Source organism: Empidonax traillii, unplaced genomic scaffold, assembly GCF_003031625.1.
Source record: "Empidonax traillii isolate 1590-97213 ecotype Southwest subspecies unplaced genomic scaffold, ASM303162v1 scaffold1433:size205388, whole genome shotgun sequence".
Classification (NCBI taxonomy): domain Eukaryota; kingdom Metazoa; phylum Chordata; class Aves; order Passeriformes; family Tyrannidae; genus Empidonax; species Empidonax traillii.
The window spans coordinates 146,557-162,164 of NW_020956626.1; the positions used below are offsets into that span (position 1 = coordinate 146,557).

Sequence of the window (15,608 nt, forward strand, 5' to 3'; positions counted from 1 at the left end):
GGCGCAAAACCCGCTAATTATCCACCTTTTACTCTAAAAGATGGATTTCTCCTCCCCAGCCAGCACGGAGACGACGCAGCCAGAATCCCTGGGAATGCTCGGGTTAAGTTTCCATGGGTGAGATCCCTCTCCCGAGGGCAGGAGGAGCAGCAGCTGGGATGCTCCGGATGAAGTGGGATGATGGGGAGGTCTGGCTGCCCTGCAGAGGGTGACACAGTGACACGGACAACGCCACCAGGTGGGGTTGAATCCAGTGAGGAATCAACACTTCCAGGCCATGGAGAGGCTGCCACGGATCTTTTGCCTGCTGAGGAGCCATCCCAAGGTCTGCAGGGCTCAGATCCCACCGGGAGAACGTGCCCCTTTGCTCAGATCCCCAGGGGAGAACGTGCCCCTGCTCGTGCGTGGCAGTTAAATATATATAAATATATATATATTCTATATATTTAGCATCCCTGCTCCGGGTAACCGTGGCAACGGGGTTTATTTTGCTTAAACCTGGCCCGGCATGTGATGCAGTCGGGAAGGAACAGCCGAGGGGAGAGGCAGGGATGAAGTTCTCTGTGCTGGGAGCTGGGGAGGAGCCTTGGCACGGGATGCTCTTTGGGGGGAATTCTCTCTGTCCCTCCAAACAGCCCCGGCATTCCCATGGCCTGCCAGGGCTCTGTCCCATTCCCTTCGCTCCAGCTGGGAATGGCCGTTTACTTTCCGCGCCTCCTCGCTGTGGAGGGGGGGAGGTTCAATCCCCCCCTTTTTTTTTCCCTTCCAGCCCCCCTGTACCTTCCCTGAGTGCCACCCCCCCGGCAGTGGCGGGCGGGTGACAGCAGAGGGCGACAATGGCCCGGCGGTGGCCCCAGGCGACGAGCCCCGACAGCGACACGGCCCGGCCGGCGCTGCGCTCCCAAAAAACTTTATTGGAGAAGAGCCCCTGTGCCCTCCCCCGGACACCGAGCAGGGGCTGCACCCCCCTCTTCTCCTCCCTTCCCTCCCCACACCCTCAGTTTTCCTTGGATTTTCTCCTGGCTGGGTTATTTCCTTTACGGATCTCTCTGCCCCTCCCTGGGCACCCCCAGCTAGCGGGGGGTGGGCACCTCCTGGACCCTCCCAGGTTGTGGGGCAGAGGCACTTTGTGCCACTCCCGTGCAAAAACGAAGGGATGCTCGGCACGGGAATAATCACCCTTTCCCTCAGAAGAAAAAAAGGGATTTCAGTGATTTTTTTACCCTCCCCTGGGGGGGCCACTGGGCTCCTAAGGCACAAAAGGAAGGGGCACAAGGAGGGGGGTGTCTCATCCTCCTGGAGTGGGCCTGGACTGTGGCAGTGCCTGGAAAAGGCCAGCAGCCCCCACCCCATTCCCATCTTCATCTGCATGGGACACCTCCCTTCCCTGCTCCACCACACCCCCCAATTTAAGGCAAAAACCTGTTGGGGAGGCAAAACCAACCCAGACGCTGGCAGGGGGTGGCCCCCACTGCGCCCCCCACCCCTTGTCGGGGCAGGAGGGAATCACAGGGCAAAGGGAGCAGTTCCAGCGCCCACAAATCCACCCCTGGGCTGGGAACTGGGGTTGACTGGGGGGCATCCCCACCCTCCCCTCAGTCATCAGCCACGATGGAGAGCGCCCGGAGCTCGCTCAGCTTGGCGTCGTTCTCCCTCTCCCGCTGCTCATCGCTCAGCCCGGGCCGGTCGATCTGCGCCGTCAGGTCCCCAAAAATCTTGTGCATCTCCGTGTAATACACAACCTGTTGGAAAAGCGGGATTGGGGAAGGGGAGGGCTGGAGGGGGGGGGGGTCCCCTTCCCCCCTCCCCACCCCTTTTCCCGCGGGTGCCCTCGGCAGCCCCTCTCCGGAGCGTTTGTGTCTAAAATAGCTCCCTCCCATGTGGCGATGCCACCCCCTTGGATTATTACAACTCAACACGTTTTAATAACACGCTGCCCTTCTCCCCGCTCGCTTCCCATCTGGGAGCGGCGCGTGCGGGGCTGCCACCCGGGCCACCCGCCGCCCTCCTTTTGTGTCCCCTCGTTTTGTCACACCCCCGGGCCGTGTCACCCGCCGCCCGTCCCCACCTGGCCCGCGCCGCCAGGGATGCTCGCGGCGAGGTGGGCACGGTGGGTGTCGCGCCCGGCAGGGCCGTGCCCCGCCGTGGAGCACCGGGAGGAGGAGGAGGAGGAGGAGGAGGGGTGTTTTAATAACGTGCTAATTAGCACCGCCAATTATCTCCCGGCAGCGAGCAGCGCTTCCCCGGAGCGGGAGCCGGTGGGTCAAGCACAGGCAGATGGCAGCGGGTTGGCTGCTTGGGAGCGGCGCTCCGGGAGAAGGGGGGCACACAGCCCTGCCTGCGGGACCCCCGGCGCTGCGGGACGCCAGCCCTGTCTGTGGGATCCCCCCACCCTGGCACTGCAGGACTCCTGCTGCTGTGGGACCCCCTGGGCGTCACAAGACCCCTGGCACTGCAGGAGATGTGGGATCCTGTCCCGGGCATCCCCCCCACGGCCGTCAGGGAGGGATGGGGAGCGTTGCCCCCATTTCCCAGAGGGGCACAAGCCCAGCCCCAGCATCTCCAGCAGCACCGGTGCGGAGACACACACGGTCTCCATGGAGACCAGCTCCCCTAATCCTGCTCCAAACGATGCTGCTTTTGGGCAGGCCCAAGAGGGGGATGTTGGGGTCCCACAGGCTGGGAGTGGCTGCCTGCACCCCTCTCCCTGGGTGGGTCCGTGCCGGGGGGTCCGGGGGCCGCTCCGGGGCTCCCCACGCAGCGGGATTGGAGTGAGTCACAGCCACGCTCATTTACACGGTGACTAACGAACCCTGCGCAGGGCTGAGCTGGCAGGAGCCCCCCAAAATCCCTGCACAACCCCCCCCAAACCACAGCCCCGCAGCCAGACGATCTCAAAACGCCCCTCACAAGCAAAGAGATGCCGAAAACGCCCGTCACCACCCAGATCCCTCAGCGGTGCCACGGGTGAGCACGGATCCGGGCTGGAGGGGTGCCAAGTGGGGTGCCAGAGCTCTGGAGCAGCCCCCTGTGTCCCTTGTCCCCAGCCTGGAGTCAGATGGGCTCCCTTCAGTCACATATGGCCAAGTGGCACTGCCAACTCCAGCACGGAAAAGGCTCCAGCACGCTAGGATGGATCTCGCCGGGGCGGCAGATGCTGCTCCCCGGGATTGACCCCAGGATTTCCACCCCCAGGATTGACCCCATATCAAGATTAACCCCCAGGATTGTCCCCCCACCAGGACTGGCCCTGAGACTGCCTCCAGGATTTCCCCTGGGATTGGTCCTGGGATCGTCCTCAGAACTGCCCCCTGAGATTAACCCCCAGGATCATCCCCCCCAGGGCTTCCCTGCCAGAATTTCCCCCACAACTGCTCCCCAGGATTGCCCCCCAGCATCCACATGGACTGAAGGGAAGGGGTGCACACCAGACTCGTGACAGTGACAGGGGGGACCCCGGGGCTCTGCGGGCAGCTCCCCCTGCCCTACCTGCTCCCGCCAGCCCAGTACTTTTCCAGCTATGGATACCATATGCTCCATCCCCAGCCCATCAAATCCCATCTCCAACTCGCCTTTGAGCCCGAGCCAACGGCCCCAAGTCCACCTGTCTTGAACTAATTCTGTTTGGGGACACGGTGTTCCGCGGATTTTCTATAGATCCCACTCACAACGTCCCGGTTGGGAATGGCCGGCTGTGTTTGGGTCAGCCCTACCCAAAACAAACCCGGGGTCACTGCCAGGGCCGGGCTCCCCTATCCTACAGCAACCCCCCCAGCCTGCCAAACCCATCTTTCCCCCCATTTCCTTAAAAAACAAAGGAATATCACGTTTTCTCCGCTGGAAAACAAAGCACGAAGCGGGAAGGAAGTTTGTTCACGCCTCGCCCCGGCTCTGAAATCTCCCCCCTTTTATCTCCATGTGGCCACTTCAAAGCCCCCAGCCAGGGAAACATTTGCCTCCCTTGGCTTGGCCCGGGCACGTGGGTGGAGGGAAGAATTTGGGAGTTGAATGTTACAGCCCTGCGAGCTCGGGACATGTCCCGGCGTCAGGAGACACCGGGAACGCGGCCAGGCTGTGCCATGGGAACTCGCCCGCCCGGACAGGAGCCTCTGGAGGGTCTCCTTGGGTCAGGGCCCATGGAGATGGTTTGGAGCAGGGTCCTTTGCCAACGGCATGGAGAGGCAGCTGGTGCCTCCCCAGCCCTTCCTGGTGTCACCGTCACACACTTGTCTCACTTTAACCCTCCAATTTGTCCGAGGCCAAAAAAATAGGGAAAACTATGTGGGTTTGACCCAGGGACAAGCAGCCCCAAAGTCATGGCCCACCAGCATGGTGCCAGCTGATCCCCTCCATCCACCCCTTTCCTTCAGGGATGCACCTCCAGCCCCATCCCAACCATCGCTCCTGGAAAGGTACCCAGAGAAGAGGCTGAAAATAGAAATTCCATCGAGGAACGCCTCCCCCACCCCTCCAAAAGGTGCTAAATCAGCTCAAGGAGGCATGGAGGGAGAGAAACCTGGGATGAGCGGGGCTGGCTGGCAGATATTCCCATGGGGAATGGGGATGCTCCCGGCATCCCCCCGGCAGCCCCCTGGGATGCTCTTCCCAGCCAGTTGCCTGCAGGTGAGCAGCTCCTCAGGTGAGTCAGGGCTCTGGGTGCTATTCCTGGCTCGCCACTGACTCATTACCTCAGGCAAGTCATTTCCCTTCTCCTTAATATTTAAGTCCCTTCGATGGGAAAAAACTCTTCCCAGAGCTCCTCCTAAGGGGGGGGACACAGGGCCTGAGCCCAGCCTTGGCACAAACATTCCGAGCTCTCTCCCTGGCATTCCCTCCCCGGGGGTGGAAGGGTGCAGCCAGCGCTGGGGGAGAGGGATGCAGCTCCCATGGAGGCTGGCAGGGAGGGAGGGATGGGAGCTGCATCCATCTGGGACCGGCTCTAGTCCAGCCTACAGGGGATGCATCAGCTTTGTTACGACGCTGCCTTTTTTGGGCATTAAAAACGGGATTTCACTCCACTCTCCTAAGAAACTCCTCACCTGAAGATGAAGCAGGGCAGATGTCTGGGAGAGAAAACAGAGGATTCCCGAAGAAAGAAGAGGGATATGAATGGAGAGTCTTACAAACAGCCCCGGCAAGGACATCCTGCTGCTCCCTGCTCGCATCCCTGGGTGCTCTGAGCACATCCATCCCAACGTGCCCCTGCCCCAAACTCCCCGGGAACGGGGACACCAACGGAATGAGGGACATCGTGGCCAAAGCCAGAGGGACAGAGCTGCTCTCTGAGGAAACTCATGGATGGCAAACACCCGGAGATGGCAGAGAACATTCGGGTGTTCCAGGTCTCATCCGGAGAGGGTCTGCAGGGGGAAAGGGCCAGCGAGACCCCGCGGTGGCTCTGGGAATTGTGGTGATTCCGGCTGTGCCGGGCTGGAGCAGGGAGCCCCGGGGCCCATCGCTGAGGGAACAGCAGGAACAGCATCCCCAGCACCCACCCTGCGGCGCAGGGAGCATCGGCACCATCTGGTAGGTGAATCAGCCTGCAGACAACTCGCTGGCAGCTCCGCGCAGAGGCCCCCCCGGAGTCGGGAGGTGAGATGGAACACGTGCTCCCAGCACCTCCCTGCAAGCCCCCCCCGCCGGGCACCTGTGTCCCTGCAGCAGCTCCCTTCCCAAAAATACCACCGGGAAACGCCCATGGCGGGAGCAGCGCGAGGTTTCGTCCCCCCATCCCGGTGTGGGATCGCCCCGTGACCCAGGGCATGGAGTGCCAGAGGTTCGAAGCTTGATTAGATCCCAACCCTGTCCCTCTCCAGCCTGAGGGAAAGGGTGAAGGGAAAAGGAAGGAGGAGGAGGAGGAGCAGCAGGTCCCCGAAGGAGGTTGGAGGATGGAAGGGAAAGCTGTGGGTTATTTAGGCCACCCCTTTCCTGCAAATCCTTGGTGTGGAGATGTCCCAGGAGCCTTCTCTCTGCTCACCAGAAGCCACAAGAGACCCTTAAGATGAGCCCTGAGCATCTCATCACCTCCAACAAGGTCCAACCCAGAGCTCAGGACTCCAAATCCAAGCAGATGACATGCCCAGGTGGATAAAGCCACCAAATCCCAGTGGATTATGTATAGCCAGGGCTGGAACTGCAGGACAGGACATGATCCATGTACCAGGAGAGTCCCAGATCCAAATAAAATTCCCCTCAGCTATTCCTTTCTATCCAGCACTGCACCCCTTGTGCCAGGCCAAGGTCCATCTTAACTCCCAACCAGCCACCCCACTGTGCCCTCCCACCAGGGTGACGGAATTCCTGGAGGAACGGAATTCCAGTGGAGGACTGCTGCAAGAGAGCACCTTGCTCCCAGTGGAATCCCCCACCTAGGTGCTCTGCAGGAGGATTCCCACCACAGGATTCCCACCTGGCAGTGCCCAGCAGGCAGGACCAGCCTCTCACCTGTGCCCGGACCAGCGACTCGAAGCTGGGTTTGAAGTAATCGATGCGGCTGCTGTAAAACTTGGGCATTTCCTCCAGGAGCTGCTTGTTTTTGGCCTCAAAGTCCTCCTTCACCGGGCGCAGCTCCTCGCGGGCCTGGGGGAGGAGAGCAGAGGCTGGGAGTCAGACACCTGGGACAATGCTCTTCCTTTGGGAATGCCTGCAAAGAGGCCACCCCGGAACGCTCTGCTTTGACCTGAGGACAAGCAGCGGGAGCCTGGTGGGACCCATGGGATCATCCAGTGGAGCCTGGTGGGACCAAGTGACCAGTGAATGGAATAACAGAACCTGCTGGGACTCAGGTGACCCTGCAGTGGAGCCTGGTGGGACTCAGGTGACCAGTTAATGGATCCGGGTGGGAACCAAGCTCTGACCCTGCAAAGCCACGGCACAGCCAGAGAGGGTCTGAGCCAGCTGGTCTTTCCTCCTTTGGAAAAAATACGGACAAAAACCAGCCCCAAAGCCCAGTCAGGCTGCAGAACGTCCCTGGCCATGTCCATGTTCCCTCTCCCTGCACTTCCTAGGACCATCTCCCCAGGATCCTGCCCCCAACCACCCCTTTCGCCCGTGACCTTCAGCTCGGCGCGTCCAACTGGCTCCTTTAAACAGAAGCGTGGGGAGAAAGGGAAATGTCTCAGGGATGGTGTGGAAAAGGGCAGGAGGGGGTGGGCTGTGAAATATTAGACTGGTTCAAGTCTGCCACTTAATCCCGGTGCCATTCCAGCGGGAGGGGGGTGCAGGGGATCCGAGCCTGGCCACGGCGCCGGCCCCGCTCCCGGGGACAGGGACAGAATGCCAGGGGGATGGCAGGGACAGAGCTCCAGGCTGGCAGAGCCTCAAAACCATCCCAGTCCCAGAGGAAAATTCATGGCTCACCACGAGCGTTGAACCTCCAGGGATGGAGCTCACGGAGGGCAGAAAACCTGGAGTAAATAACTGATTAAACCTGCAGGTCCATAATTAAATACCTGGATGAGGCGAGGACGTTTCCCATCAAATCTGGGCCTCCTGGATACCCTGGGTTTGGGATTGCTTAAGGCTCCCCTCCCACAGGTGTTTAAGCTCGTGCAGCGTTTAGTAAAGTTTTATTTTTTTGGGAGGGGGTTAGATCAGAAGTTCATTAAGGGAAAAAAATACATTAAATAACTAAAACCTTCTTAATCACCAGGACAAAAGCATTCTCGTTTTTCCAGCCCCGGCTTTAGTCGCCGAGGCTGAGCAAAATAAGCTGCTTACTGTTAAATCAGAGGTGTCTTTTGTTCAGGCTGTTCTTTAACACAAAACTTCATTTTTTTCTTAGGGGGGGAAACTCATCAGAGAAACACATTTTCTCTGACGCTGGGAATCAATTGTTCCTCCGAGGATCAAGCCACGTGCTGTGGGAGCCACAGATTTGGTGGAGAAACGCTGGGGAAGATTTAATTAAAAAAAAACAAAACCAAAAGAAAACAACCAAACCCTAATCGTGATTCTGCTAAAATTTGGGAGAGAGAGAGAGAGAGAGAGAGAAAAAATCTGGCGCAACTTCCCGTTAACCAATTACCGCAATTTTCCACGACGAATTTTCGGAGCAGGTGGGAAACATAAAGCTGGGGAATGCTCTGATCTGATCTGTCCCTTTTCCCACCCAGCTGCTCCCTCGGACGTGGAGGTCTGGGGGGAAACCCCACCCCCAACCCTGTGCATTGACCCTGAGCATCCCCAGCTCCCGGGGCTTTGATCCCGTTCCGTGTTGGAAAACGTTCCCTTTTCTTCGGGAAAAGCGGCTCCTTCAAAGCAGAGCGCTTTGAAATCTGCCTTATGGAACTGGGATTTTTTTTTTTTTTCCCCCCCATAAAAGACACCCTCCCAAAATGTTCATATGGCCAAGAGAAAAGCTCTTCCCAAGTTTTCCTGGGAATGCCAGGGGGAGTGTCTCGGTACCTGGTGCAGCTTGGCCAGGACGGGGCCGGTCCTCTCCTTCTCCTCGTATTTCTCCACCTTGGATTGCAGGCGCTTGTAGTCCTGGAGTGTCTGTTCCCGCCTCTTCACTGCCATGTTCAGGCTGGGGAACACGCTGCTGAACCTGGAAAAAGGATGGGAAAGGGCTTGGGATGGGATATTTCGGATGGATGCAGCGCCCGAGGCGCCCTGGGCCAGGTTCCCTGGCAGGGGGTTGGAATGAGAGGAGCTTTTCCCACCCAGACCATTCCAGGGGCTCTGTGAGGATCACAGAATATACTTAATTAATGTGCTATTTCCCCAGTCCCCTTTGGAAAGGGAATGAGCAGGCAGAGAAGCTGAATTAAAAGTCCCTGAAAAAATAAATACGAAATATTAAGTGCAGCAATTTTAATTTTTTTTTTTTTTTTTTTTAAATTTTTGGGAGGGTAAATTTTTTTTTGCTATTCTGGGCAATTTTGGGGTTTCAAACCCATGTCTGTCCCCCTCCCCAGAAGGATTAACAGCATCTAAAAATTAAGCCAGGCCACGGGAAGATTCCTATTATTAAAATGTGTTACAAATTGAGGAAACAACGAACATCTGACGGGGGAGACGAGAGAGAACATTTTGGAATATGACAGAAAAGGGAAAAGCAGGAACTGGAGCTTTGCTCTTGTCTCCCAAATCCCAGTAAATCGAATCACACCAGTGGGAAGCAGGGCTGGGCTGTGGGTTCGTATCAAAGGGGTGATGTTCCCTCTGGAGATATTAATTTAATATTCATAATTTATGGGGTGGTTTGGGGGGGAGTCAAAGATGGGAACTGGCGGTGAAAAATGTATCTGAACAGCCTGGTGATGGATTTCAGTTCCAAGAGGGAACAAATAGATTTTCCACATCTTTAAAAGGAAAAAAAAAATATATATATACATATACAAATATAAAGTGACTGGGGGGCACATTAGCAAAAAGAAAAGACACAAATATCCCTTGATGAGTGTAATTTGCTTTCGATGTGACCTAAATCCAGGGTTCAACTGAAACCACGGGTGTTCCCAGCCGCTCCATCCCCTATTAAAATCCCATTTTCCGCCGCTGCGCTCGCTCCCGAGGGGGCTGATGTGCTGGACTGGTGGGTGCCCAGGGAAAAACTCTTATCCCTGAGCAAAGGGCGAATGCCAGGAGCGAGGGAGAAGTGGGAATATTTGCATTTGTGTGGAGCATCCCTCGCTGAGATGCTGGAGAGGGACGTGATCCTCCAATCCCGCCCGGTCCCTTCACACCCCCCCTCCCCTCCGAGGCTCTCATGCTTGGCACAGAACAAATATATACAAATATATATTTATCCCATGATATTCTCCCTCTGACCGACACTATTGCGACAGATTGGGGCTGTGGCACGAGGAACAACCTGGAAAAGTCATCAGGGAGCTTTTCCAGCTGCCCAGGGCGGATCAGATGCTCTGCCCTGACATTGCTTTTTATGGGCACCATCCCACACGGTCCCATTATATTTAAATGGGTGACACGTCCTGGGCCTCCAGGCATGGCTTCACCAGCTCCTGGGCTGTTAAAATATCTCCTACCTCTTTCTAAAAAGTCCAAAAAAATATACTGGGAGAGGTGCTTAGGGGAAAAGGGATGGGAGGGAAGGAGGGCACGGAGGATGGGAAGGGATGGTTGAGAGGTCTCATAAAAATAAAAAAGGTTTGGTTTCATGGAATCATGGAATGGTTTGGGTTGGAAGGGAGCTTAAGGACCATCTAGTTCCAATCCCACGGGCAGGGACATGCTCCACTAGACCAGGAGGTTCCAAGCCCAATCCAACCTGGCCTGTTTTTAAACCAGGTCTCCTCAATGTGGATTCCTTTTGCCGACAGCACAGATTTGAGGGCACAGCTTCTGCAGGGATTTCTCCCAGTTATTAATGATGGAAGGGGTGGATCCCACCTGGCCAGGGGCTCTCTTGGCTTTATTTTATGTTCTGTGCCTGATGGGGGGAGGTTTGGTAAGGACACAAAACCTCGGACCTCAAGGCAGAGCAGGAGCAGGGAATAAGGGCCACGGGGGAGAGCTGAGCTGCTCCTCCACAGTGAGAATCCAGGCATGGGAATGGCAGAGGAGATAGCCTGAGTCTGGGAAACCCTCCCTTCTCTGCTGTGCAGCAAGGTTGTCACCATCCAGGACGTCCTGGATGTGGCCGTCACCTCCCGCGCATCCCCCAGCTCCTGGAAAACACTTAGAGACGCCCCTCAAAACCACTGAGCCTTCTGCTGGCACCTAAACCCAGCCTTTCCCTGGCATGTCCACGGTGCTCCTGCATTAGCAGAGCCACGAGACACCAGAGAACCCACACGCATCCACTTCCACCCCCAAACCCGCTCTGCGGCGAGTGAGGACGCGGAAAGACGAGCGGCGATGAGGTTTCCGCTCACTTTGAAGTCAAATCTGGTTTTTAAGAGGAGAAAAGGCTCGATTTTGATTTTTTTGTGGGTTTTCTTTTTTTTTTTTTTTTTTTTTTTCTCTTTTTTTTGTTCCCCTTTTTATTCCAGGCATCAACTCGGAGCAATTTCGCATCCCGTGATGGAAGGACACTGCGCTCTGGCAGTGCTTTATAAAACATCTACAGGGTTGGATCTGAAGAGGCTGTGACTGTGTAGGCACAGCAACCACTGTCTCACAAGGACTTTTAATGCATAGATTATACGCTGCATTTCAGAGGGAAGCGGGGGGGCTCAGCTCCCTGGATCCACAGCCGTGCCCGGCTCTGAGAGTCCTGAGTTCCTGGGAATCATCGAATCGTGGAATGGTTTGGGTTGGAAGGGACTTGAAAACATCTTGTTCCAGCCCCTGCCATGGGCAGGGACACCTTCCACCAGCCCAGGTTGCTCCAACCTGGCCTTGGGCACTTACAGGGATGGGGCAGCCACAGCTTCTCTGTGAATTCCACCCCAGCTCCTCATCACCCTCACAGGGAAGGATTTCCTCCTTATATCTAATTTAAATCCCATCTTTCCTAGCTTAAACCCATTCCCCATTGTGTCAGTGTGGTGATCCTTCACCTCCAGCGCCAGCAGGAAGGATTGGGTCAGTTGTGGCAGCCAAGGTGCCACCAAGCTGTCCCTGTGCCAGCCCAGCTTTTCCCATGCCCACCAAGCTCTCCTCGTGCCAACCAAGCCACTTGGTTTAATTTTCACGCAGGATTAGCTCAGCTCAAGCAGGGGGAAGATGCTCCTTGCTTGGGCTGCCGTGGATTGAGGCAAAGCTGCCTCCGGCTCCTGAAGGAATGACTCCATCTGAATCCTGGCAGCTCTGAAATCCCCTGGGATTCACAGACAAGGGGCTTCTTGCCCGTGCTGACGTCGTGCCCAGGTTTTTTTTTTCTCCCTGTGTGGACAGAAATACGATCCCAAGTGGAGTGCTGGGGGGTGAACGCCCGTGCAGGGTGACAGGTTGATACAGGGCTCGCGCCAGCGCCAAGTTATTCCTGCGGCTTCATAACTTCACACGCCGGCCCAGTGCCTTCCCAACTATCCCATGCATGTTATTTCCAACTGCTGCCGGTGCAAAGCCTGGCACAGAGGCGCCTGTAGAGCTCCTGCCATCCCCAGGCACATCCAAGCCCTCCCAAGAGCAACCCCGCAGGGATCAAAGATGCTCTCCAAAGCCTCTGGGCTGAGGAGTGTGGTTGGACAAGGACCAACCTCAGCGCCACGAGAGGGGAGAAACACCCAAGCAGCGCCAGACCCTCTGGAAATGGAGTCTGAACAACTAAACCATGTCCCCAAGTGCCACATCCACGTTTTTTGAACATTTCCAGGGATGGGGACTCCACCCCTGCCCTGGGCAGCCTGTTCCAACAACCCTTTCCATGAAAAAAAAATTCCTAATATCTAACCTTATTAATAAATGCCAGCACCATCCTCCTCCCTGTGCTCTTCCCAGCCCCTGCTTCCATAGGGAATGAGGGGGTCTGACGGCCATAAACAGCCCCAAATTCCCACCACCGCCCTCTGCTACTCGAGTTTTTATTTGTTTTAACACCAAACAAAAATCAAAGCTGACTCGAATAAAATTGGGTGGGAAGGGTGGTGAAGTGAAGGTAAAACAGCAGCACGGGTGTATTAAGAGCCCCAGCCACGAAAGCAGCTTGTGGAATAAGCTGCTGTTGTTCCCTGTCACTTTTTAGGGAAGGCTGCTGAGAGGGGATTACAGCCCAGGCGGCTTAAGAGGAGCAGGTGAGGGGAGATACGCAGGGATAATGAAAAGAAAATACAAATTACTATCTCCCTGCTGCTGTGGGGGGGGGGGAGAGGGGGAACCTGCCGGTGAACTCCTCTCGGGATGACAGGTTATCCTTGGGAAAAAACATCTAAATCACCCCGCTCTCTGAATTATAAATCACGCTGCCACCTCGTCTCCACGCCGGCCTCCCTTTGGCTCCCCGTAATTAAAGGGTGGGGTTGGAGAGGCGCTGCCATGGGAGATAAAAGTGCCCCCCAGGATTCCTGGCACCGCTGGATCCGTTCGATTGTCAGCCCAGCTGACAAGTCTGGGGCTTGGGAATTGAAAACTTCTCCCTGTCTCTCCCCAAGGATGGGGATGGTGGAGATGCTGGAGGAGCGGGAACATCCCGTCACCTCCCCAACCTGCACAGCTCTTCTCCTCACCCTCTCCATCCCAAATTCTCACCCCATGGCTTCCTCCAGCCCCCTTTTTTAGAGCCAGCAGTGGGAAAGAGGTGCTAGGGCTTTGGCACAGGGAAAAAACTACGGTAAAACCTTTATTTTTCCCCATTTTCAAGTGTCTCAAACGCTCCTGATGGCAGCCCGTGAGCTGGACTAGGCTGGCACACAGGTGGCTCTTCCCTTTGGCATTATTTTAGGGATGATGGCTTGGATAATGAAAGCAAAAGGAAAGGGGCTGGTGTTGGATAGGTGGAAAAAAAAAGGAATAACAGAGCTGGGGAGCATCAGATGCAAAAGAAAGTGAAGCTGGGAGAGGCACCGGGACGGCTCAGGGGATTCCTGCCATTCCTCAGCCAGTGCCCACACGTCCCGTCCACCCACCAGGAAGGGGGAAATTAAAACCAGCCCTTCCGAGGGGAGGGAGAAGGCCCAGGCAGGAGGGGGCCGGGCCAGGGGAGCGGCACAGAGGGGGATTAGGCGGCGCAGGGGCCATGTGGCTGCTCTGGCCTCCAAATCCTCATTAGGGGCTCGTTAAGGACATGAAAGCGGCTTTTCCTGCTTCCGGTCCCGGCACCCCTGGAGCTGCTTGTGGCCCGTGATCGGCTTGGGCCCCGCCGGCAGGAAAGGCACTTTATGGGGTTTATGGGAATGGTGGGGTGATGGGATGAAGGGGGTGATCCCCTCCCCGGGGACACCATGCGCTGGTCGCTCGCCACCCCAGCCAAAGCCAGGGTGACCAGGATATTCCCATGGCCAAAGTCCCTCCAGTTTTGGGAGCAGGACCACGTACCAACCAAAGGGACGACACTGTGCCAGGGTGACCAGGACACTCCCGTGGCTAAACTCTCTCCAGTTCTGGAAGCAGGAGAATGCTCCAAAGGGATGAGACTGCGCTGGCGTGACCACGACATCCCCATGGCCAAAAACCTCCAGGTCTGGGAGCAGGTCCATGCTTGGGGCCAAGGGAATGGCACCAGGTGACCACCACACCCCCTTGCTCGGGGAGGTTCAGACAGGCTGTTAAATCGAGACCCTGCGGCCCCGAAAATTGTCTCTGAACGTGAAAGGCCCTAAATCCTGCAGATCTCTGAACCACCTGGCTCGTTTAAGCCGCTTCCTCCCTTAAATACGAGCAACACTAAGACCACACCACCAATCCCTGCCCCTGCCCTGGATGCTCACCCCGAGCCAGAGCGAACAACTGGGAGAGGGAAGGGAGAAAAACCAGCTGCTTTTCTCCCCCTTTGCCCCAAAATCCGCTGATCTGGTGTGAAACTACGCAGGCATCTCCCGAAGAGGAGCCGATCCCTCCCGACCCTGCCCAGCTCCCTGCCCAACCCACCCGCTGAAATATGCAATATTCTCACTGGGGCTTTGCTCCTTCCCCGAAAATAAATGAGTAATTCCCAGCCAAGGGGCTCAAAAAGCCAAATTATGAATAACCCTCCGTCCCCAGAAGGAGAAGGATTTAAACAATACGAGCCTCCACCTCCTTCCCCCCCTCCCCTCTCTAAATCTACTACTGCTTTTTTCCAACGTGGTTTAACAAATTCCCCAATATTTGCCTGCAAACTCCAATCCCTGGACAGCTGAATGGAGATTTTACAGCCCATGTGCCTCTGATTACAATATATTACCGCTAATGATAATTGTCTGGATTAAACTTATCTGTTTCTTTGGCTAATAAACTATAAAAGACCACCAGTGAAGATGTAATAAAGTGCAGCTGTTGGAGCACACAAAAAAAAAAAAAAAAAAAAAAAAAAAAAAAAAGCCTTTTTTTTTCTAGGTCAAAGCAAATTTGGGAGAGGCTCGGGAGAGCTGCCTCGGCAAGGGGAAGGAATACCTAACTGGAAATGAGAAGGAGCTCCTCAAGGCAGCTTTCATTAATCTGGGACTTTTATCCCAGAAATGTCGCCGGGGTTTATTTGCCAGCAGGACAAGGGGAGGTGCAAACTCTGCACTTCTCTCCTGCATCTCATTAGCCTCAAAATGGACCCTTGGGCTCCTCAGAAATGTTCCTGGTCGGGGATGCACCTACAAAGGGAGGAGGAGGGAAGGAAAGGACGGGTTTTTTTGGGCTCATTGTGGAGGTGCAGCTTTCCCAGCATGAAATATAAGCTGGTTAAGGGCACCCAGAGATGGTTTGCAGGTGCCAAAGGGTAGGAAAGGGGAGTGGAAGAAGGAATATCGTATTCTAGGCCAATGGAAATTTTAGGAAGCTGGGGAGAATTGCCAAGTCTGGAGAGCAGCCAGGAGGTTGGAGAAAACACCCTTATGTTTAACTTAAGGGTTGGAGAGATAATTGATGGTCCCGTGTCTTGGGATCACGGAATGGTTTGGATTGGGAGGATCTTAAGGATCATCCACCTTCCACTAGCAACCTTCCAAAAGACCAGGTTGCTCCAAGTCCCATCCAACCTGGCCTTGGACACTCCAGGGATGGGGTATCCTCTGGAAAATCCATTCTAGCCCCGCCCCACCCTCACAGGGAGGAATTTCTCCCTAGTGTCC

At 55.8% G+C, this 15,608-nt stretch overlaps 1 protein-coding gene across 1 annotated transcript in view; it reads right to left on the reverse strand.

Annotated features, from left to right (window-relative positions):
- Positions 1-1,090: 1,090 nt before the first annotated feature.
- The window catches only part of BIN3 (bridging integrator 3), a 37,074-nt gene continuing 22,556 nt past the window's right edge, over positions 1,091-15,608 (reverse strand). Inside the window, exons 7-9 of the mRNA XM_027907286.1 lie at positions 8,407-8,548; positions 6,445-6,579; positions 1,091-1,742 (exon numbers count right to left, since the gene is read on the reverse strand). Of these exons, the coding sequence (XP_027763087.1) occupies positions 1,596-1,742; positions 6,445-6,579; positions 8,407-8,548 (424 nt within the window). The 3' untranslated portion in view covers positions 1,091-1,595. The remainder of the gene's footprint in view (positions 1,743-6,444; positions 6,580-8,406; positions 8,549-15,608) is intronic.